This window comes from Emys orbicularis, chromosome 6 (assembly GCF_028017835.1).
Source record: "Emys orbicularis isolate rEmyOrb1 chromosome 6, rEmyOrb1.hap1, whole genome shotgun sequence".
In the NCBI taxonomy this organism is placed as follows: domain Eukaryota; kingdom Metazoa; phylum Chordata; order Testudines; family Emydidae; genus Emys; species Emys orbicularis.
In genome coordinates this window covers 49,023,389-49,047,240 of record NC_088688.1, presented here as the reverse complement: position 1 = coordinate 49,047,240, position 23,852 = coordinate 49,023,389, and the positions used below count along the sequence as shown (strand labels likewise).

The 23,852-nt window shown below is 42.1% G+C and overlaps 1 protein-coding gene across 1 annotated transcript in view; it reads left to right on the top strand.

The window, feature by feature from the left end:
• Positions 1-23,852, top strand: part of FCHO2 (FCH and mu domain containing endocytic adaptor 2) — a 207,857-nt gene that overhangs the window by 78,039 nt on the left and 105,966 nt on the right. The window contains exon 9 of the mRNA XM_065405887.1: positions 7,364-7,460. Coding sequence (XP_065261959.1) covers positions 7,364-7,460 — 97 coding nt within the window. The remainder of the gene's footprint in view (positions 1-7,363; positions 7,461-23,852) is intronic.

Genomic DNA, 23,852 nt, shown 5'->3' with positions numbered 1-23,852 from the left:
TTTATCTCCATTTATTTCTTTATGCCTTGTGGAGTCCTCTGTGCTAACCCAAGGTGCTTTTTGTTTGCTTGTAACCTTTAAGCTGGATCTCCAGAATTTATTCTTGATGCTTAATCCTTGTAGCTGCTCTTTTTAAATCTAACAATAGCCTAAATTCCCAAATATATTTTTCCTTTTGTTTTTTAATAAAAATTACCTTTTTTTAAAAAACAGAATTGGATTTTTGTGTCCTAAGAGATTTGTGCACATGTTGTTTAATTAGCTGGTGGCAACAGCTGATTTCCTTTGTTTTTCTTTCTCAGCTCTTCCCCGAGGAGGGAGAGGGGGTGACAGGGCTTGAGGGTACTCCACAGGAAGGAATTCCCAAGTGTGCCTTCCTGGGTTCTCAGAGGGGTTTTGCACTTGGGTGGTGGCAGCATTTACCAATCCAAGGTCAGAAAAAAGCTGTAACCTTGGGAGTTTAATACAAGCCTGGAGTGGCAAGTATTAATTTTTAGAGTCCTTGTGGGCCCCCACCTTCTGCACTCGAAGTGCCAGAGTGGGGAATCAGCCTTGACACCTTCTTTGATAGTTGATCTTCCAAATTTTCATTCACTGTCAAAATTAGCTTTTATATCAGTGCTGTTGGAACACATAATCAATAGACTGAATGAAAACCAGGATACATTTTTCGTGAACATTTTCGTGATAATTTTTTCCCTTTTTGTCCAAATTTTAAGTTTCAAATTGTTCGACCAGCTCTGATGATCAGTTATGCAAAAAGCTTGTGCATTTTTGTGTATTTGAAAAATTTCAGTCAAGTTTAGAACATGTCTCAGTACAGAAACTACAGTGAGAATAAAAAGTGATTTACTAATGGATCCAGATGTAAATGCTCTACTCTTGCTTCTTTTGCTTAATTAGCAGCATTCCATACAATGGATCATAGTAATCTCTTAAAACATTTATCCCCAGTATGGCTGCAGTTTTCTATTTCATGAATCTCAGTGCAATTTCATCTGGGTCTTTATCGTTCTAATTCTGCAACCTTTATTATTATTATTTGCTGCTTTTTACTTGCTATGTGCTTCTATTTAGATCAGTTTTAAGGAGGCATATTCTGCGTATTTTTAGTTGCACAAATGTTGCTGACATATATATTTCAAAGAGATTTCTTGTTCTTTTTTCTCCATGAGCAGATGCTGGTTCATAGTGTTTATAGTTACCCAATTCAGTTATCTCTTGCATTTAGGACAAGAGTATGTATATATCAGAAAGCAAATGTGTCTGTTGGTTATAGTAGGGGACTGGAAGTCTGGAGATCTGGATTTCATTCCCAATTCTGCCCCTTGACTTTGTGAGATCTTAAGAAGATAATTTCACCTCTGTTTCCCAATTTGTAAGATAGACATAAAACCCATACTTGTAAAAAAAACTCTGATATCTTCAGATAAAATACCCCGTAAGTACAATATTCTGGGGGTGATGGTATTTATTGGTGTCAGTCATCCATCTTGAAAGACAGTGGTGTAAGAGTCAATAGTTCAGTTACTGTGTGTCATGCTGTTGCATTGCAAGTGGCTAAAATGTCCAATTCTTGAGCGATAGTCCTTGCCCCAAATAGTGCAGGCGTAAGGCTCCAGGTCAGAGAATGAATCCGGCACACTACTAGCTTTTGAGGCCAGCAGCGCTTTCCTCTTCACTTTCCTCTCTCCATGTATTATTTATTGGTTATTTATTACCACCATAATAACATTTGTAGCTTGTTCTTTTAATCTTTAGTATAATGGATGTTTCATTTCACCAGTATAATCCAAAATGAAGTCAGTGGTATTATGTTTTATTTCATTTTCGTATGGTTGAAAAATATGCTAGGTGCTTTACTGAAATACACAAGATAAGATACCTGCCTTCAAGAACTTAACCTCTGTTTTTAGCAGTTATGCAATGAATGGGTGACAAATAGCATGAGGCGGAACAGTGTTTACAGTAGTAAGATTATGTGGTGACTGTTTTTGGCATGTGCATTTCTTATAGCTTATATTTCACAACTCTGCCACTCCCTGTGTGTTCACTCTTTCCTTGTACTGTGTAATCTTTACCTCTGCTCAGCCATCCAAACATGCCAATAGTCTCTACCCATTTGTCAACTTCTCACATAAACATCTCCTTCAACACAATTCCTTGCACATGTAACACTCTCCCTCAATTTATCTGTGAGGTCACTTTTGTCTCCTCCTTCAAATCCCTCAAGAGCAACCTCTGCTGTTCTGCTTAAAATAACACAGTCCAGCTGATAATGGGTATGTTGAGAAGCTCTTGAGTATAGTCAAGACACATAATGTAAATAGGTATGTAATAGATATCTAATGTCTATAAATATTACATTTAAAAAAAACTATTAAAAGAATATTAAAGTTGCCAAATCAAGCACTCAAAAAGTTAGGAAATTCAAGAATTAAGGTTGCTTGTACAACCTTAATTCAGCTCCCTTGTGCATTATGATATGTTTAATTATATGAACTTATGCTATTTTTTGTATAGAATCCCTGCCTCAGTTGGTGCACAGGATGGATGCCAGTGTGTTGTAAGGATATGTAAGGAACAAATTTTATCAAAATTCATCAAAACATTTTGCATTTACTGAATTACTAAACAAAGGAAGTATTATCTGCACTTAGTGAAAAGAACTAATTGGTCCTGACCACCATCCCTTTTAAGATTTTAAAACTAGTAGATCTCATCTTCTCACACTTCATTTTTATTCATAGAACGGAAGAGGAAAAAACTTCCCTGCTTTTTCAGCTCAGTTGGTTTCTTGACGTTGAACAAACTAATCATCGAACTGAACGTTGAATAAATTGAAATGAAGAAAATATTCTCTCTGCAGCTGCAGAAGAGGCTACTGCTGTTAAAAGCTGTTTTAACTTCAGTCAACCCTGATTTCAGGTGTTTGGTTAATGACTTCCACCAGTGCAGTGACTATCTTTAAAATTTGGCAGCAAGTTTTTTAAAATTAATTTCAATTTAAAAAAACACATTTTTAAACATTTTAATAGATCATTGTAAATCTTAACATTGTCATAATTTCAAGATTATTTTTAAAGAGATTTGTTTAAAAAAAATCAAATTAAATTTTTTTTTTTATTTTTTGTAAAGTCACCTATTTTTATTCAGCCAACTAATTGTATATTCCTCATTTTCAGGGTGCCCATTTTAAGATGCAGCAGTCTCATTTGCAGAACTGCTAAGCACTAACAGCTGCAACTGAAGTTAGTGGGCACTGTGTTATATAATGACTATCACCTGATTCTTCAGAGTCCTTAACATCACCATTTGGTGACCCAAAATTAGTGGACTCTTTTTTACCTTAATCTCTGAGCCTCAGTTCCCCATCTGTAAAATGGGCATAACAATAGACCCTCACAGGAGTGCTGTGAAAATTAATCAGTTAATGTTTAGTGAAGCATTTAAATGAGTACCATAACAAAGCCCATGAGAAAATTAATAATTATGTATTTAGAGCAGGGTTTTAATAGTGTGCAGTTAATAAGACATGGGGCCACACATAAACAGTGAGGATAAAACAAAATGTTGTGCACCTGCTTATTTAGTGAGCACCATCTATTTTCTGCACTGAATGAGGCAGGGGGGTTCTGTTTTTAAAAAAACAAATAAAAGTATGTGATCCTGTAATTAAAGACGGAATCATAAAACGTATACATAAGGATCCTGAATGAAAGTTGCACAAGCAACATTAATTCTGGACTTTTATATTTTGAGTGCTTGACTTTGCAAACTTAATGTGGTTTTAGCGTGCGTGTGTGTTTTAAAATGCTGTGGCTATATGTCTGTGTTGTCTTGGAGCCTTGGGGTGGGGGACAAAGTAAATAGAGAACAAATGAGACATGCTGATGCTTTGTGCGGTAGAGAATGTTCTTTGCTATGTGTGTTTACAGCATGGAACGTAATGGGGCTTTCTGCCTGATTGGAGCCTACCACAATACATATAATAAATATCTTGTCCAATCTCTAAATAGGATTTTTAGCTAGGTGACTGTACTTAACCTGTAGTACTTTTAAAATTTTGTAAGCCTCAAATGTACCCCAACTTTTCTGGTATTTCATGTGTATAAATAATTTTTTTTTGTTCTTCGAGTATGTCTCTCTGTATATCTCATTGTATGTGCACATGAGCCTCATATGCACCAGTTTGGATTTTTTTTAATAGGAATGTCTGTTGAGGTTGTGCACATGACCTGTACCACCTTGTGCTCTTGTAAAAGGGCGAAATGTCTGCAACCTTCCCTCTGTTCCCTCTTACTGCTTGTGGCAGTAAAATGGAACCTGGCAAGTGTCTTACTGCTACTTCCTCTGTGTTTCAAGCTCACTTTCTGTGCTATTTTGGTGAAGAAACTCTCTTCACGGTCCTTATCCCTTATGTTCTTTAATTTCTTTATTTTACTTTTTTGAATGCCCAAATTAAACACAGATTACCACCTCCATCCCCATACATCTCTTTATACTGTGAGACAAAGTGCCCCACACCAACTACCATGGTGAACTCTAAGCCCTCAGGGTTTAAACTCTCTCTCATCTCTGATGGATTCATTCCCCTGGTCAATGGGCATAACTAGTTCCTATTGTGTCTGGGGAAGACCCACATCCCTGATCAGTGTTTGGTATTGAAATCCTTCTTGTTGAGGATTTGCAAGTCAAGGCACTTACAGATGAAACTATACCCATTCGAGCATTCAGTGCATGTCATCTCAGACCCAAAGGAGATAACCACCTACAAAGAATCGAAAGGGTTGTCCTCAGTGAGTACCCCTGGGAGCAGACACCGCACCCTGGCAGTGACAGAAGGACAGGGGAAAATAACACCATAGAAATTGACCCTAAACATCTTACAATGGGGGCCTTTGGCACCGGCCACTGCTACCCTAGCTTCATCAACCCCTTCAGAGGAGATCTGAATCTAGGATCATTATCAGATGCCTCAGTCCTGCAGTGAAACAGAAGTTTACTGTTTGCTTTTCCTTTGATTTCCCCTGATTGCAGGGCAGCCTCCAAAACAAAGAGAGCCAAACCTCTCTCACCATGATCATTCTTATAGTTTCATACTGGCCAAGTTAGTTTTGGTTGACAAACCCAATGCGCCGCCCACCCGGCCGCTGCCCGCTCTGCGCTGTCCCCGGCCGGACCCACCGCGCTGCCCCGTGGGCTGCAGGGCTGGAGCAGCATCCAGGCTGCACTCCCGGCCCCGGTGTGCAGCAGCCTGAGCAGGAGCCGTGTGGCGCGGCGGGGGGGCTCAGAACTGTGCCCCCCCCGTCTCCCTCCCATGCCAGCCCCCCTTTGCCCGCCCGGTGCCTGGGTGCCAGAGCTGACTCACCAGCTCCAGGATCCAGGCACCACCGCCACCCCCTCCCTCCGGGCTTGCGCCGCCATGCAGCTGCAAGCCTGGGAGGGAGGAGGAATGCTGCGTGGTTGGGGAAGAGGCGGGGCCAGGGCGGGAATTTGGGGAGGGAGCCAATGGGGGAAGGAGGGGGCAGAGCCGGGGCGGGGGGGGGCGCGAGCGCCAGAGCGGAGGGCAGAAGAAGCAAATATCGGGACAGTCCCGATAAAATCGGGACGTCTGGTCACCCTAATAGTCCTCAGCTACTACGGCTTTGAATTGCAAGGAAACTGTGTGTGGTCCATGGCTGTTGCGCCCTTTATGCCCTCTCATGGAAGCACAAGGAGGGACAGTACTCCTGCGTGGCCCAAATGGACACTGCTATCAAAATAAATAAATAAATAAAAAATTGTTCTTGTGTGCATAGGGTAAGTAATTGTTTTTCATTATTGTGGTTTTCTCCTCTCTGCCACCACTTACCAGTGGACCAGGCATATGCTTGATTACATTAGAATTATTTGATAGTTCTTTCTAAGGAAAATATTTTGATTTTGTGCCAATTTAGTTGATTTGTATGCTGTTTTCATGTTTTAGACACTCTTTATCCAGCCTGGTGAGCAAGTGATTGTGCTAGTGGCAATATGCTATATATGGGGGACTCATAGCAGAAACAAGCAACTTCTGCTTTCTTCCACCAGATGCCGCCCATTGCCTCTGCAGTATGCTGAGTTTGAGTGTATCAGAGATTTGAAGGAGTTATGAAACATTGCTAAGTTTCTATTAAAATAGTTTTATTTTTTGTCTTGTTAAATAGTACTTTATTTTCTTCAGTTCCATCTTTATTATCTGAAGCTCCTTATTATCTGAAACAGGGTCATGTTCTCTGATTTCTACTCATATGGGGGGAAAAAGTTCCCTCAGTAAACTGAAATTTTCTAAATTTTAGAGAATTCTGAATAAATTGAAGTTATCCATTGTCCTCCATTGTATTTGGATAATCAAGGTCGAATTTTGCATAATGTTCAAGGGTGTATACCAGGAAACAAAATATTATCTTGCCTTTTAAAAAGTTAAAGGAATTGTCAGTGTTTACTGGAAAGCTTTCTTCCCCAGACTTCAGGTCTATATTTGTTTCACATGTAATTGGAATATTATACTCACTTACTTATTTTAGGCAAAACTCTCGAAGTCCCTGCCTGGACCTTAAAAAGCTTTAGAACATTATACTGTATTATGCTTTTTTAGGAGTTATGGGGCTGTGTTAAAAATATTTAATCAAGCTTTGGAGTCAGTGGTTTTTCCTACAGATACTACTCTGAGGTCAGCATAATTATGTATAAACAATAAACTTTATTCTTTCCTATAATTTGTTAATGCATTGAAATTTAACTTTATTTATAGTTCAGAATGGGAATGTCTATATCCTGAGCAATTAAAAAAATTTTTTGTGTCTAGTAGATTGTTCTATTGCTGTTTATTATTTTAATATTTTTATTTCTAAAACACCTATCCATGTTGCTGGGTTGGAGAGGAGCTTTCTGAGCACTGCTCTTAGCCAGGTAGGTGGAAGCTATGATTGTACAATGTTACATGTTTACACTCTCGCTCACTGTTGCTGTCCCAGAATGCTTGTCTTCCTAATTTATGGACGAGACTGTTTATCATAATTGTTGCTATGTATAATCCCTTCTCATTATTGATTTATAATAAAATCAGTTTAGAAAGAAGAAATGGAGGGAAATCCTAGATCCATTTTCACTAACAGTCATTCTCTGCTTTGTCCCTCCTGTGAATCCTCCTTGGCACATACCTAGGGTTACAGGAACAAAGTAGTTTCATTGCTAAGATGTCGGGTCATGTTCTTCAGCCTTTTAAGAACTTACTCTGGAAGACGTTTTAAACACTTAACTATAGGAAAATCAACTGTTTAAGCTAATCAGTTTCTCCAAATATTGTTTTTTTACCTTTATTTCATTTATTTTCTTAAAGGTTCATGAAGAATTTATTAATAACATGGCAAATACTACCGTTGAAAGTTTGATACAAAAATTTGCAGAGTCAAAAGGCACTGGCAAGGAGAGACCTGGTAAGAGACTATAAATGCAAGAAGAATTGGAAATATAAATTTTAGAATTTATTTGGCAAGTTTGCGCATCTAATACAGGTCAATGATTTTGTATAATGTACAGTATGTTATTAATGTGTTTATAGTCTTCAATTTTCATACAGTAATTAATTTTTTTATTAGTGTATCATATTACTATGACTACAGTGAGTTTCTGGACATATTGATTGACAGTTGACTTAGCTATACATGTAGGATATTTTATTGATATAAGTGTTGTCAGAGGGGGTTTGACTGTAGCTGTGTTTGCACAGAAAGAGGGAGAGAACAAAATCTTATATTAATTAAATTTTAGTGTTGAATGGTTAATCACTGAAAACTATTGTCCGTTAATCTCAAAGTTTAAAGTTCTCTGTACTTTCTTACCTTTTCCCCTTTGTGCTTTTGCATTACAGTTTAATCACACAATCATATATTTATCAAATTCAATATAATTTACAACTTGCCCTAAAACTTTAGATATATGATTTTACACTTACACTAATTTATCTGTGGTAATAGTTCAGTATAACTTTATTAACTACACTTTTATTTCCAAAATTATATATTTTAGTACTTTTGCTTATATATTTTAGTACTCACGTGTGGACACTCTGGTTCTGCCTCTGTGCCCCCTACCATTCAGGTGTGGCATCGTGGGTGAGCCCTCCTTTAGATTCCCCTCACCTGGGTTTAGACAAGTCCAAACAGACCTTCTGTGTGTTAAGAGCAGCCCCCCTTTTCAGAGGATCTCATTTATTGAAGATCCTCTGAACGAAGATTAACATAAACATAAGCAAGACCTTGTTCGTGTATCCATAGAAAATTCGCCATCTTGGGATCAGTCCAACTAACTTCTTGGTCCGGTAGCCAAGGGGCACTCCAGGCCAAGCTCCTCGTCTGGAGCCAAGACTTCTAGATTGCTCCTGCTTTCTTCCCTTGGAGCTCAGCTGCTGGTTTTTTCTTTCAGCCTGCTCCTGTTCCCTTGACCTGGAGAACAATCTCAGGTTCCTTCCTTTCAGGGTATTCCTGTTCCCTTCATCTGGGGAGCAGTCTGTCTCTCTCTGGAACCCTCTTAGTTCCTTCCCCTGGGATACTTCTGTTTCCTACCTGGGAACTCACGCCCTGGGGTTGCCCTCCTTCCTAAAAGCCCCCTCAACTCAGAGGAACTTCCTCCTGGGAGTATTCTCCCTGACTGAGTTTAAGAAGCCTTTTTATAGAGTGCAGGTGCTCCTTTACTATTGACCATTAAACAGTCATTTGGGGCTGCTGGTTACTCCAAAGTGGGTCTTCACAAGGACCTTCGTGGGCAATCTAGGCCCTGACGACTCTTTTAAGGGCCAGTTGCCCCATGAAACAATGCTTTATATATTTTCTCTTTCACCAGCAGCACAGCCTTCCTTAGGGCAAATATGTAGTGGAGTTGCAACCCTGTGCAGTAGGCCACAATACTAATCAAATACGGCCAATCTGTCTCCATCTATTGAGGAGCAGATGGACTAAATCTGAGTGACGCTTCATTCTGTTTTAGCCACTTGAAACATTGGGAAATATGGAAATGGCAAAAAAATGTCAAGATTGTCAGCAAAAACAATACATGCCTAAACATGCTCTGTATCCTTGGAAATTTCCGGCTACGCAGTGGCAGTAAATCCACATAGACTGTGCTGGAACATTTACGGGTAGGCTTGGCAGAATTTGGTTTTGGTTTCAATTTCAAAGTATTTTTTATTTTATTTTTTAATTTTGAACTATTTTAATTATTACAGTTAGGGATAGGGTTTTAGGGTTAAGTCAGTGCTGACAGCAGAGCTACAGGGAGCTCCCTGCATGGCATAGAGGCTCAAGACATTGGAGTGCAAGGTGTGGGGGAGGCTGCAGTCCTGTCCTAGCTTAATAGAGACCCCCAGCCAGGGCTGCAAGGACAAAGACGAACCTCAGGCTGTGGGGGAAGACATCCCACTGCTGAACAGTTTCTGGCCTGGGATAGTCCCTGAACTGGCTGATGAGGGAGTGAGCGGGGCCCTAACAGCAGGGCTGATTACATTGGATACCTGCAGGCACAATGCGGAGAAGGCTGTGGTCCTGGTGGGGCAGAGCAGAGCCCTGGCCAGGGTCTCATCATTCTCCTCGCAGCCCTGGCCGGGAGATCTCTGTTCCCCATCAGGAACGCAGCCCTCTCTGCACCTTCGAGTTGCAGTGATCCAATGTCACCCAGCCCTTTGGCTGTGTAAGGAGCCCTCTGCAGCCCTGCTGTCTAATCCCTGCTCCCTCACTCCCATGACAGCAGCGCTGCAGAGGGCTTTTCCACAGAGCTGGTGACACCCAATCCCTACAGGCACAAAGTTGTGAGGAGAAGGCTACACTCACATAACTGTTATTGCTGGATATTTTCTTGTCAATTTCAGTGTGAGCAGAAATCTACGTTTACCAACATCTGTCGATTTAAATCAGATCCTTCCAAGCCTATTGAGAGGGCATATGTTTTTGATTGCAGCAAGTAGATGCTCATTCAGGGAAGCCATACCACCACAGAAGTGGGTGGCTGTTGCCCGGTGGAAACTAGCAATGCAAGACTTCTGTAGGTCAGTTGCAAATCCCTTTGGAGTTGGAAAGTCTGCTGGCAGGGTTGTGTATGTGCAGGCAGTTAACACTGTGTCCTACCTATGGGTGGTTGCCATAAGCAAAGTTCCGGAAAATAATAGCTGACTGTCAGAGGATGGGATTTCTGAACTAAGCTGGGGCCATTGATGGCACCCACATCCCAGTATTTTGCCCACCAAAAGGGGCAAGTGAGTTTGTGAACCAAAAAGGTTCTGCAAGGCTTAGTGGACCTCAGAGGCAGATTCATGAATACTAACATGGGAAACACTGGAAAGGTTCATGACACCAAGATGCTGAGAAGATTGGGATTGTACTTGAAGGGGCAAGGAAGGGACTTTGTTCCCTAGAAACTACATGGTTCTTTATGGGGTGTCTGTGCCAACTGTTATTTTGGGGTACCCTGCATACCTGCTCCTAACTTGGATCATGAAACCATATCCCTACATCAATGACTCTGGAAAAGGGAATTCAGTTACAACCTCAGAAACTGCAAAATGGTTGTGGAGTGCACATTTGGTAGGCTGAGATCTCATTGGCGCTGCCTATGCACCCGTCTGGATCCCAATGTGGCCAGTGCCGTTAACATAATCACCACCTGCTGCGCACTGCATAATGTTTGTGAAGGTAAAGAGGAGTGCTTCCATCCTACGTCGGCACAGGACAAGTCTGGTTTACAAACTTTGTACAGGCATCTAGATCCCACCCATGTGCCCACTCGTCCTGGTTCCCGGCAGGCAAGAGAAGTGATGCCATGTGTTCGCACCTCTTGGCACAGCAGGAAGGCAGAGGGTGATATCTGCCTGTGCTGAGGGTTACTTTCACACCCTGTGCAGCTGCTGGAAAAGCATATGAGGGAACATTGGCACATATTTGTGGAGCTACTTACTATTGTGAGGGTGTTGTTCCCTTATAGCAGACAGTCATTAGTTTTTCGTTCATGTGACTATTCTCCCATTACTGATAATTATAGTAGGGGCACCTCCCTCGGATTATCACATTAGGGTTGGGTTTGTGCGGTGGAGGGTGGCAGCAAAATTGTAGTGCTGTCGTGCAATTCTTTAGTCTTAAATGGTCACACTTATTTGCATACCTCGGTTATTGGGAGCACTCAGTTGGTCTTTGTGACCTTCTCTACATTTGGTTTCAGGATTGGGGGGGGCAGTGGTGCACTTTTCTTTTTTAAGTGTTCGTTGTCAACGGTGCTAACAGCACTTGGTGGCTGTTATGGAATACAATCTCAACGTTGAAACAGGTCAGTGTTTTCTTTGGAGGGGTGGGGGGACATTTAATCACTAGGTAGTGGCAGATGCCTGTATTGTTATTTGAATTATTTCATTTTCCTGCATCTGAACCAAGCCATAAAGATGTTTGTTTACCCATTGTCTGTGTTGTGAATTCTGCGTCTTTTAGAGCTAACAGTGCCTTCTGTAAGCACATAACAATGTACTTTGCTCATCCCTCCCATGTATCCTTGGGACTTCGGCTATATCTTAACCTGGGTGGGGGAGATTTGGGTGTGGGGGAGACAGAAAAGTGTTTGCAGTATGATGGCACCACACATTTATGCTATTCCATTTCATGTGCTGTGCATCATGGGGCCAAATCCCAAATGAGAAAATACCTTACATTCATCGTACCTGGGAATGAGGGATCATAGACTAGTTAAAGAAACTATGACATTTAAGAACTATGGAAGGTGTAACTGAAATATTTTAAAAGGAAATGTAAACCAACGAAACATAACCAGACTGAATCTGACAACAATGGTAAAATGTTAACTCGTCTTCTTGCCCTCTCCCTTACCCTGACAAGGAGGGGAAATTACTGTGGAAAATCATTCTTGGGGACAACCAAGGATGTTTTCTGTATGGTGTTTAAGGGGAGGGTACTTTTGGTGGGCTTCAGGGATTCATTGTTCTGCTCAGGGATGTCCCCAGGCAAGGGGTTTTGGGTACTGGTGTATTTTCAGTGCTGAGTTGTACAGGCTCCTGCTGGTCCCTCAGGGTGGGGATTAGGTCCTCCACCTCAGCAGCGCTCTGGCTGGCAGCCAAAGGCAATGGTGGTGGTGGCTCTTCACGAAGAGGTGCCATGGCAACAGGCAGACCCCAAACTTGTTCTATCAGTCTGTCCACTATGGAATGCTCCTGCTCACTAAGGCATGCCTCCTTCTCCATGAATTGGTTCATCAGTGTCTCTTACTGTTGAAGAGACTGATTTTCCCATGCCCTGAGGGAACTCAGACTGCTCCTGATTCCTCCTGTCCATGTCAACGAGCATGTCCTCCAGGGTCTTTCTGTGTCTGATTCTGCTCTCTCTGTGGTGGTGTTCCTGTCCTCCCAGAAGAATGATTTCTCTCTCAGGGGCTGATGGTCCTGCCAGTTCAAAGACAAGGGTATCATTTTTTTTCCCTTTGGAAGAAGCTGAGAAATTCTCTCACATAACATAACTTTGCTATGGAAGGCACAGTTTTGATACTATTCAGCATTCCACGAATGCAACTGTTAGACTATTCTTGATTCTCGGACAACTTTTCCAGCAGGTAAAGAAGGAGCAGAGGCTAATTATAAGATACATATATTGATGTTTTTAAATTTTTTAAATGTTCATAGGATCTCAAGGGGGGGAGGAAGCAGTTCCTTAAAGGGGCTATATTATTAGTTTGCAATTTCTTCTTTAAAAGGAGGCCAACATTTTGAGAACATAGCAGTTTTCTAGGTACCAGAATGGAAAAGAGGCTTCCTGGTCCTGTGAAGGAGATCTGGCATAGATTGCCGCATGTTTCTGCTAATGGTCACTCGTCTGTATATTGCTAAATGGAGGGTTTGGTCAGCTATGAAAATGTGGGCCAAGAGACTTGTACTGCTGGTGACCCTCAAGACTCAGCTGGAGTTTCTGCTACAGCAGAAATTTTCTAAAATTACAAGACTGGGAGACATTTTGACTGGTTATTGTCTATCTTCTCAGCTAGCATATAGAGTTTACATACCATGAACGCTGCCCACCCATCCATCCCCCTCCCAGCATCACCAGATAACAATGGTGACATGAACAGGGAATGAAAGAGCCACACCCTGCAAATTTATTTCATTCCCTGATGTTTCAGATCAGCACATGACTAATTTCTCGCCTCTCCACTGCAGTGGGATACCTCACTGTGTTTATCTAAATGCTAGGCTGGATCCTGCTCCTGCCCCCTTTCCCCTGGCTTATGCAGCATGGCTCAGTGCCTGGAGAAGGCTATACACCAGAAAAAGTAACAATTTTGTAATCTTCCAGGGGGGAAAGGACTGCTGTGACTAACATTTCCTCAGGCAACCAAAGTTTTCCGTTCCCCTTCCTAGACCTCTGCTCTCCTCCACCTCAACTCTCCCTCTCACCCATCCCCCTTCCACACAGCTCCAATTTATAAAGGCATGGTAAGATTGGGAAAGGCACTGAAACTGTATATAAAACTTTCAAAGGAAAAAAGGGAGGCTGTTACCAACTTTAGACCAATGGTTTTCTACAGCTGTCCCATCCCCAACAGGGACTTTTCTAAACCTACCCCTTTGCTTGTTCCTGTCCGCGCAGCCTCTGGACCATCGCTGCCTGTGAGCTGGCTGAGAAATTCACAGGCACAGTGATTGTACGTTAATAATCTGTTTTATAGCTTCTGTGAAATGCATAATGTTTCACCAGAAATCTATAAAATCATTGATTTATAGCTGTGTCTTGCTCAGGGGCCCTTAAGGGTTGAAGTGGAGCGGGGGGGCTGGGCTTAAAATCACAAAGGTAGCACTAGAGCAAGAAAGGATATTGGTGGGGAGTTCCATTGTCATTTACCAGACTCGGATTCTGGTTCTTACCACAACTTGGGGTCCTCCTCAGGGTTGTGAGCCACTTCAGGCTCAGTACCAGGAGCTGTTGACAGCACCCGGTCCATCTTATTGTAGAAGGGGAATGTGTGATGAGCCCAGAGTTATTGTTGGAGTCTTTTGCCCTGCTGTACAGGATCCTGAGGTGATTGATGCACTGGGCTGGAGTCTGCCCAATATCCATCTGTTCCCGCCTTTGTGAAATTTCCCGGCACAGGTGTACGTTTCTGCTGCTCTGGGAGAAATTTTGGAGGATGGGAGGATACTCCACCCATATGTTGATCAGCAGCCTGGTGTGGTTGGCAGGCCAGGGGGCTGCTCTTGGAGTAGGAGCCATATCCATATGTAATGATCAAAAGAGTGCAGTGGAAAGGTGTTCTGATGTGGTCAAGTGCAGCTTGCGACGACTGGTGGAAATGGGGGGACAAAGAGCTTTATAGATTGGGAAAGAGTCAGGTCAGGCAGAAAAGGGTTTGTTGCATTTGGGAAAGGGAGTGGAGGACTATTGAAACTCAAGATCTGGTATATGCCTCTTACCTCTGTCCATACTGCACACTGCTGCTGGTATAGGGCGGTGCCATAACCAGCACTGTATACTTCAGGTATGCTGGTTACTTGCCCTGTACTCGCCTTTAGACACACGCTTCTGGGGTTCAGCTGTGATGAGCTCACATTCAGCATAATTGAGGGATTGAGGCAAAGGTAGCTCTAAATCATCTTTTCAACTCCCCTTGTCCTCCTCTTGGTCTGCTCTAACTTATGCCAGTGAGGATCAGCCAGAGCACGTGATACTTCAAGCCTGCCTGTTTCACTGGAAGAGTGGGTGGCATAGAGCTGGCATAGAGGAATAGCCAGCAGCCACTTTAGGACCTTTTTCTAACTGCAGCAGCACAAAGCATTCGGAATTTGGGCCATGGATCTGGCCCAAGGACTCCTCAAGAAGATAACAGAACAAATACTTAGGTGGAAGAGCCAGAAACAACGTCTCTAGGCAGTCTTTCACCACTGTGTACCACAAGAACACCCTCAGACTCCCCTATGTCCAAGGAGCTGGTGGCAGGGCAAGGCCTTTTTGTTTGTTTGTTTTTGTTATGAGTCCAGTGACCTGAGGATGGGCTGATGATGAAAATTGGCAATGGCTATGGTTTTGAGCCCACATCCCCCTTTCCTTGCAGAGATTTGTCTTTTAAAAATATATATATACCCATTTATTATCTGTTGAGTTAGTCCCTATTACTATTATTTATTATTATTTATCTCTACTCATCTTTGCAGTTGTAAGTACTTCAGGTGAGATTAGTGTCATCCTCAGCCTGAAAAGCCTGAAGAAATTAGACATGAAATGAAAGTTCAAAATGCAAACCTTGACATTTACACTAGAAACTGTTTTATATAAAGATTTCCTGATTTCATTTGGCCTCTGAGAGGCCTACCTACATGTCCTAGTCAAGAACTTTCCCATAGAAGTTTCTGGCCATAAGAGAGCAGAGTCAGAATGGGTGAGCAAGCAGTCATTAGATCCTGCATAATAGTGTCTCACTCCATTATCCACTGCCTTCACTGAAATTAGGAGTAATGTCGAATCTTTCTGCAACCAAACAATGCCAAAAACCACATATTCTCCCTCCAAAGTCGGTGGGAGATAGCATTGTCCCAGCCCTGGCCAACTAGTTTTCTCTATCTTCTCTCCTTTTCTTCCCCTACTTGCAGTAACCCAGGATCCATAAAAAGAGATGGCATAAGTAATACAAGTAACTACTCTAGTTTGGGTTTTAGATCTACTGGAATTATCCACCTCTTCATCTGCCCTTATAGAATAATCTGTTGTCTCAAGGGCTCCTGGTATTTCCAAATACAGGAAAATTGTGTCTGATTTCATGCATGTAGAATGAAGACAACTAATCAGGAAAGGCTATTTTTAGAAAGTGATTTGAAATTCTCTTGTCAAGAAAACTATCCACTGACTGTTTCACAGTTTGGTATTAAATTAGTTCAAGGTATCAGTCCATGGGAACAAGTGCAGATCAGCCAAAGTATCGCAGATCCTTGATTATTCTCAACCTAAAAGCAAATATCCTTTTGCAGCACCTGCCTCAGATGTTTCATTCATTTTAAATTTTCACCCCCACTGATTCACAACCCCCCTTAAAAAAATCCACAGAGTGCCATCATGCAAACTCAGCTTCAGTGTCTTTACGCAACCTGCTTTAAGTCCCTCTCTGCCCCCAGGGTGTGCTTTGGGAGCCCTTCCTTTTTCTGGGGATCAAGCGCAATGAAGGGAAAGGTATCAGGGGAATTACTTTGTTTTTTGTTTGTGTTTGAATAAGGCAAAGAACTGAAATAGACTTGGGCGTGGCACTGATTCTCTTCTGGGCTGGTGTGAGAGCTCCCCATCTTACACATGGTGGAGATTGCAGGCAGTTGTCACAGCCTGAAGACAAAAATGTATCCAGAAGTGCTATTGAAATGGCTGAGGGGAAAAACGACAGCTGCAGCAGCTCTTGGAGCAACAGGAGTGACAACTGCAGTAACAGCAATTCTAACAGAAACTGGAAATCCAGCAGCAGTTTCTGCTTCAACTACTGGGTCAGCATGGTTGAGACACAAGTTGGCATGACAACCAGTCACCCCGGAATGGGGGAAGATATCTCACTTAAGATGGAGATGGAGGATGACACTATTACCCCCCCCCCCCGGTCTGTCCTTAGTGACCTTTGAATGGGTAGCGGGTACCCACTGATGGCCCAGAGAGGCGTGGGCCATCAAGATAGCCCTCTACTTGCAAGGGGAATCTCAGGCTACACATCATGCTATAAATGGGACCTCAGCACACGATTATGGATCACTTTGGACCCATTTTGGAACATTTGCTGTTCAGTGAGGAAGGATATAATTGCTGGCTTAGATGGGAACAGTTTGCATCATACTCTCAGCCTTGTGAGGTGGCTCAATGGCTATGGGATTTCTGCTTTCACTGAAAGTACAGTTCTCAGAGGAAATAGTTTAAGTCATGGCATTGGAGCAGTTTTGTCAGATCCTACCAGTAGAGCCTAAGGAGTGGGTCTGCCACCACCAAGTTACCCACCTAGAGGAAGCATCATACTTTGTGAAGAACTTCCTAGCACAGAACTGGATTGTAGTATCTTTTAAACAGTCCTCCTACTTGAGAATGAGGCCAGTGATGGCTGGGATTATGAGGGGTTGGCTATGCGTTATGAGGCTCCTACTGGGAACAGCTTCAATGAGCCATGGGGCTTGCTTATTGTCACAGGGTGGCCATGACCAGGGGTAGACCCCAGTATTGGGTCTGGGTCTGGAGACGATGGATTTGCAACGAGGGCATCCCTGGCTAAAGGAAGGATGGGCTTCACCTAAACCAAAATGGAACCAGATTGCTGGCACTTAAAATGAAAAAGGTCATAGAGAATTTTTTAAACTAAGGGCTGGGGGAAAGCTGACAGGTGCAGAGGAGCACGTGGTTCAGACAGAGACATCCCTTAGTGGAGGATCTATTAAAGGAGATTCTCTATGTCCTAGTAAGGAGGAGAGGATGGAAGATGATAAAATACAGGTAGGGTCTGATAAGAAACAGTCAAATGAAAAAAAAAGTCCCATTCAATTACATCATGTAATGGCAGACAGCTAAAAAGTGACAAGTTTTTAAAGTGCTTATATACAAATGCTAGACGTCTAAATAATAAGATGGGTGAATTAGAGTGCTTCATATTAAATGAGGATATTGATATAATAGGCATCACAGAAACTTGGTGGAATGAGGATAATCGATGGGACACAGTAATCCCAGGGTACAAAATATATCGGAAGGACAGAACAGGTCATGCTGGTGGGGGTGGGGCACTATATGCAAAAGAATCAAATGAAGTAAAAATTTTAAATGAACCAAACTGTCCCATAGAATCGCTATGAATAGTAATTCCATGCTCTAATAATATAGCAGTAGGGGTATATTACCGACCACCTGACAAGGATAGTGATAGTGACTGTGAAATGCTCAGGGAGATTAGAGAGGCTATAAAAATAAATAACGCAATAATAATAATAATTAATAGGGGATTTCAGCTATCCCCATATTCACTGAATACATGTCACCTCCGGATGGGATGCAGAGATAAAGTTACTTGACACCTTAAATGACTGCTGCTTGGAGCAGCTAGTCCTGGAACCCACAAGAGGAGAGGCAATTCTTGATTTAGTCCTAAATGGAGCACAGGATCTGGTCCAAGAGGTGAATATAGCTGGACCGCTTGGTAATTGTGACCATAGTATAATTAAATTTGACATCCCTGTGGTGGGGAAAACACAACAGCAGCCCAACACTTGTAGCATTTAATTTCGAAAAGGGGGACTACACAAAAATGAGGAAGTTAATTAAACAGAAATTAAAAGGTACAATGCCAAAAGTTAAATCCCTGCAAGCTGCATGGAAACTTTTTAAAGACACCTTATTAAAGTCTCAATTTAAATGTATACCCCAAATTAAAAAACATAGTAAGAGAACCAAAAAAGTGCCACCATGACTAAATAAGAAAGTAAAAGAAGCAGCGAGAGGCAAAAAGGCATCCTTTAAAAAGTTGAAGTTAAATCCTAGTGAGGAAAAAGCATAAACTCTGGCAACTGAAGTGTAAAAATATAATTAGGAAGGCCAAAAAGAATTTGAAGAACAGCTAGCCAAAGACTCAAAAAGTAATAGCAAAAAAAAACATTTAAGTACATCAGAAGCAGGAAGCCTGCTAAACAACCAGTGCGGCCACTGGACGATCGAGATGCTAAAGGAGCACTCAAGGACGATAAGGCCGTTGCGGAGAAACTTAATGAATTCTTTGCATCAGGTCTTCATGGCTGAGGACTTGAGGGAGATTCCCAAACCTGAGCCATTCTTTTTAGGTGACAAATCTGAGGAACTGTCCTAGAGTGAGGTGTCATTAGAGGAGGTTTTGGAACAAATTGATATACTAAACAGTAATAAGCCATCAGGACCAGATGGTATTCACCCGAGAGTTCTGAGGGAACTCAAATGGGAAATTTCAGAACTAGTAACTGTAGTCTGTAATCTATCATTTAAATCAGCTTCTGTACCAAATGACTGGAGGATAGCTCATGTGACACCAATTTTTTAAAAGGGCTCCAGAGGTGATCCCGGCAGTTACAGGCCGGTAAGCCTGACTTCAGTACCGGGCAAACAGGTTGAAATTAAGATCAAAATTGTCAGACGCATAGATGAACATAATTTGTTGAGGAAGAGTCAACATAGTTTTTGAAAAGAGAAATCATGCATCACCAACCTACTAGAATTCTTTGAGGGGGTCAACAAGCATGTGAACAAGGGGGATCCAGTGGATGTAGTGTATTTAGATATTCAGAAAGCCTTTGACAAGGTCCCTAACCAAAGGCTCTTAAGCAAAGTAGGCTGTCATGGGATGAGAGGGAAGGTCCTCTCATGGATTGGTAACTGGTTAAAAGATAGAAAACAAAGGGTAGGAATAAATGGTCAGTTTTCAGAATGGAGAGAGTTAATAAATAGTGGTGTCCCTGAGGGGTCTGTACCAGGCCCAGTCCTATTCAACGTATTCATAAATGATCTGGAAAAAGTGAGGTGGCAAAATTTGCAGATGATACAAAACTACTCAAGATAGTTAAGTCCCAGACAGACTGTGAAGAGCTACAAAAGGATATCTCAAAATGGCAGATGAAATACAATGTTGATAAATGCAAAGTAATGCACATTGGAAAACATAATCCCAACTATACATATAAAATAATGGGGTCTAAATTAGCTGTTACCACTCAAGAAAGAGATCCTGAAGTCATTGTGGATAGTTCTCTGAAAACATCCACTCAATTTGCAGCGGCAGTCAAAAAAGTGCATGTTTGGAGTCATTAAGAAAGGGATAGACAATAAGACAGAAAATATATTGCCCCTATATAAATCCACGATACGCCCATATTTGGAATATTGCGTGCAGATGTGGTTGCCCTATCTCAAAAAAGATATATTGGACTTGGAAAAGGTTCAGAAAAGGGCGACAAAAATGATTAGGGGTATGGAATGGCTTCCATATGAGAAGAGGTTAATAAAACTAGGACTTCTCAGATTGAAAAATAGACGGCTAAGGGGGGGATATGATTGAGGTCTATAAAATCACAACTGGTGTGGAGAAAGTAAATAAGGAAGTGTTATTTACTCCTCATAACACAAGAACTCGGGGTCACCAAATTAAATTAATAGGCAGCAGGTTTAAAACAGATAAAAAGTGTTTTTTTCACACAATGCACAGTCAACCTGTGGAACTCTTTGCCAGGAGATGTTGTGAAGGCCAAGACTATAATAGGGTTCAAAAAAGAACTAGATAAGTTCATGGAGGATAGGTCCATCAATGGCTATTAGCCAGGATGGGCAGGAATGGCATCCCTAGCCTCTGTTTGCCAGAAGCTGGGAATGAGTGACAGGGCATGGATCACTTGAGATTGCCCGTTCTATTCATTCCCTCTGGGCCACCTGGCATTGGCCACTGTCATAAGACAGGATACTGGGCTAGATGGACCTTTGGTCTGACCCGTATTGCCGCTCTTATGTTCTTATGTTCTAAAAGGAAAGGGGGGAGGGGGTTCTATGCTGGGATTGGGGAGTCCACTTTTCCAGTGGGCTGTAAGGCCACAGGTACCGGATTTGTCCTAGTATCAAATGTGATTATGCTGGAGCCTGTGCATCTGAAACCCAAGAGGATACCCATGGTCTAAGAGGCTACGTAGTTCTAGCCATAGTAAATGGAACAGAGATATTAGGTCTGGAGGAGTCAGGCTCAGGGCAGACATTTATCCAGGAACAGCTGATAACCCCAAGACTTTGCAGGGAGGAAAGTGGGTGTGTGTAGGTTACATTCCTGGGGACATCTGACCCTATCCTATGACCAAGGTTGTCTGTGTGAGGCTGGGATACCAAAATGACAACAGCTATGGCTAGGCATTTAGCCTCCCAATGGTGTTGGGCCAGCACTGGGTGCCCATAGTTGGTCTTACAAGGGGCCCAGTTGTGACAGACCCAGAGCCAGGCATCAGCACCCATGGGAAGAATTGGCCTGAGGTGGTCTTTTCATTCTCTGATCCCAAACTTCAAAGGAGAAGGAGGGAGGTTCTTGGAGCTCAGAACACTCCGGGGAAAAAAAGATGGAAAAGGCACAGTGATGCATTGCAAACTGGAATCCAAAAGTATGCCCATGCAAAGCACAGGACCCTTCAGACCTGCTTCCTGTTGGGAGATACTGAGACCATAGCTCACAGGCTTGATTTTATTTAAAACCAGAGGCATGATATGGTGTTCAGTTAGCTGTACAGATTATTAGCTAGGGTTTTTTGTCGACTATGTTTTGGAGTCTCAATATTCCCCATTTATGCCCTTGGAGCTCAATCCTGTAAGGGTTATCCAGGGTGCCTGGACAGGATCATGCTGAACCTAGCTCCTTATTCCGAAACTCAACAAACATGTGGACAAGGGGGATCCAGTGGACATAGTGTACTTAGATTTCCAGAAAGCCTTTGACAAGGTCCCTCACCAAAGGTTCTTATGTAAATTAAGTTGTCATGGGATAAAAGGGAAGGTCCTTTCATGGATTGAGAACTGGTTAAAAGACAAGGAACAAAGGGTAGGAATAAATGGTAAATTCTCAGAATGGAGAGGGGTAACTAGTGGTTAGTCCTAGGACCAATCCTATTCAACTTATTCATAAATGATCTGGAGAAAGGGGTGTAAAGTGAGTGAGGTGGCAAAGTTTGCAGATGATACTAAACTGCTCAAGATAGTTAAGACCAAAGCAGACTGTGAAGAACTTCAAAAAGATCTCACAAAACTAAGTGATTGGGCAACAAAATGGCAAATGAAATTTAATGTGGATAAATGTAAAGTAATGCACATTGGAAAAAATAACCCCAACTATACATACAATATGATGGGGGCTAATTTAGCTACAACAAATCAGGAAAAAGATCTTGGAGTCATCGTGGATAGTTCTCTGAAGAGGTTCACGCAGTGTGCAGAGGCAGTCAAAAAAGCAAACAGGATGTTAGGAATCATTAAAAAGGGGATAGAGAATAAGACTGAGACTATATTATTGCCCTTATATAAATCGATGGTACGCCCACATCTTGAATACTGCGTACAGATGTGGTCTCCTCATCTCAAAAAAGATATACTGACACTAGAAAAGGTTCAGAGAAGGGCAACTAAAATGATTAGGGTTTGGAATGTGTCCCATATGAGGAGAGATTAAAGAGGCTAGTACTTTTCAGCTTGGAAAAGAGGAGACTAAGGGGGGATATGATAGAGGTATATAAAATCATGAGTGATGTGGAGAAAGTAGATAAGGAGAAGTTATTTACTTATACCCATAATACAAGAACTAGGGGCCACCAAATGAAATTAATGGGCAGCAGGTTTAAAACAAATACAAGGAAGTTCTTCTTCACACAGCGTACAGTCAACTTGTGGAACTCCTTGCCTGAGGAAGTTGTGAAGGCTAGGACTATAACAGCATTTAAAAGAGAACTGGATAAAGTCCATTCATGGCTATTAGCCAGGATGGGTAAGGAATGGTGTCCCTAGCCTCTGTTTGTCAGAGGGTGGAGATGGATGGCAGGAGAGAGATCACTTGATCATTACCTGTTAGGTTCACTCCCTCTGGGGCACCTGGCATTGGCCACTGTCGGTAGACAGGATACTGGGCTAGATTAGATGGACCTTTGGTCTGACCCAGTACGGCCGTTCTTATGTTCTAACTCTGCTAGAGAAGGGTATTAACCTAATCCAAGGCCTTTCAGACAGCTTATAGAGTGTCCACCTTATGTACTAAGTATGATGTATTGTGTTCTATGACTAAGATTGTACAACAACCCCATCATATTATCGCTATGGGAATGTTATTGCTTGTGTTGTTGTTAGCTAGTGTAGGAGTATGTTATTGTTGTTGTAAAGGACGTAATAATAGTAATACCTTTCATGTCCATGCTCACCATGCATTGTCATTACATCCAATCAAAACCCCTAAGGTTGAAGCATCTGATGTAGAATCTGAATTCCAAGATTTAATGCAAATAGAGTTTTGAAAATGTTTGTTGTACTAGTAGTACAAAAGGGGAGGTTGTGGAAGCAGAGAAAACTGACAGGAAGGAACTGCAATGCATGACAGTTCGTTAGCAAGAGTCAGGCTAACTGTAACCCTAATAACGCGAGATTTGTAGAAGCGAGGATTGTGTGAGGCGAGTGGGAAAGAACTGTGTGAGAAGTTGTTGCGACCTTGTGTAGATAATGTGTAGAAAATATTGTATGTAGACTAGAGTCAAAACAAGTGAGAAAAATAAGATATCAAGATGGCCTATGTATAAACAAAATGCAGCTGTTGCTTATTATTGTCTGTAATGAAAGGTATAAAGGTTTGCTGTAATTGTTTATACATAGGCCATCTTGATACCTTATTTTTCTTATATCTCTGCTTCCACAGTATTGAATTGCGAACTCCATGTTGTTTCTTCCATTTGTGTGTTAACGGATAATTTATGATCTCTGCTGCCAAGGCCAGGCTGGTTTTACAAGGCCAGTCTATCCAAATATGGCACTGCTCATAAGTGGTATGGGACACCTTGGAGAAGACTTTCAATGAGACAGCCATTGGGGGCCATCAACTTTGATTCTCTCTCAACTTCTGGCCCATCTACAAGAATAATAAACTCCACTCAGAAAACTGGCTGGGGGAAGGGGCTTGTGTTTCTCAACCTAGGCATGTGGTCAAGGGATTAGATTGTATTTAAGAGGGAAAGCTCTCTGCAAAGGGAGGATGTCCATTTCTGCAGGTTGGAGAGACAGAAAAGGCAGGAGGGATCTTCCTGGCCTCAAACCAAGGGCACC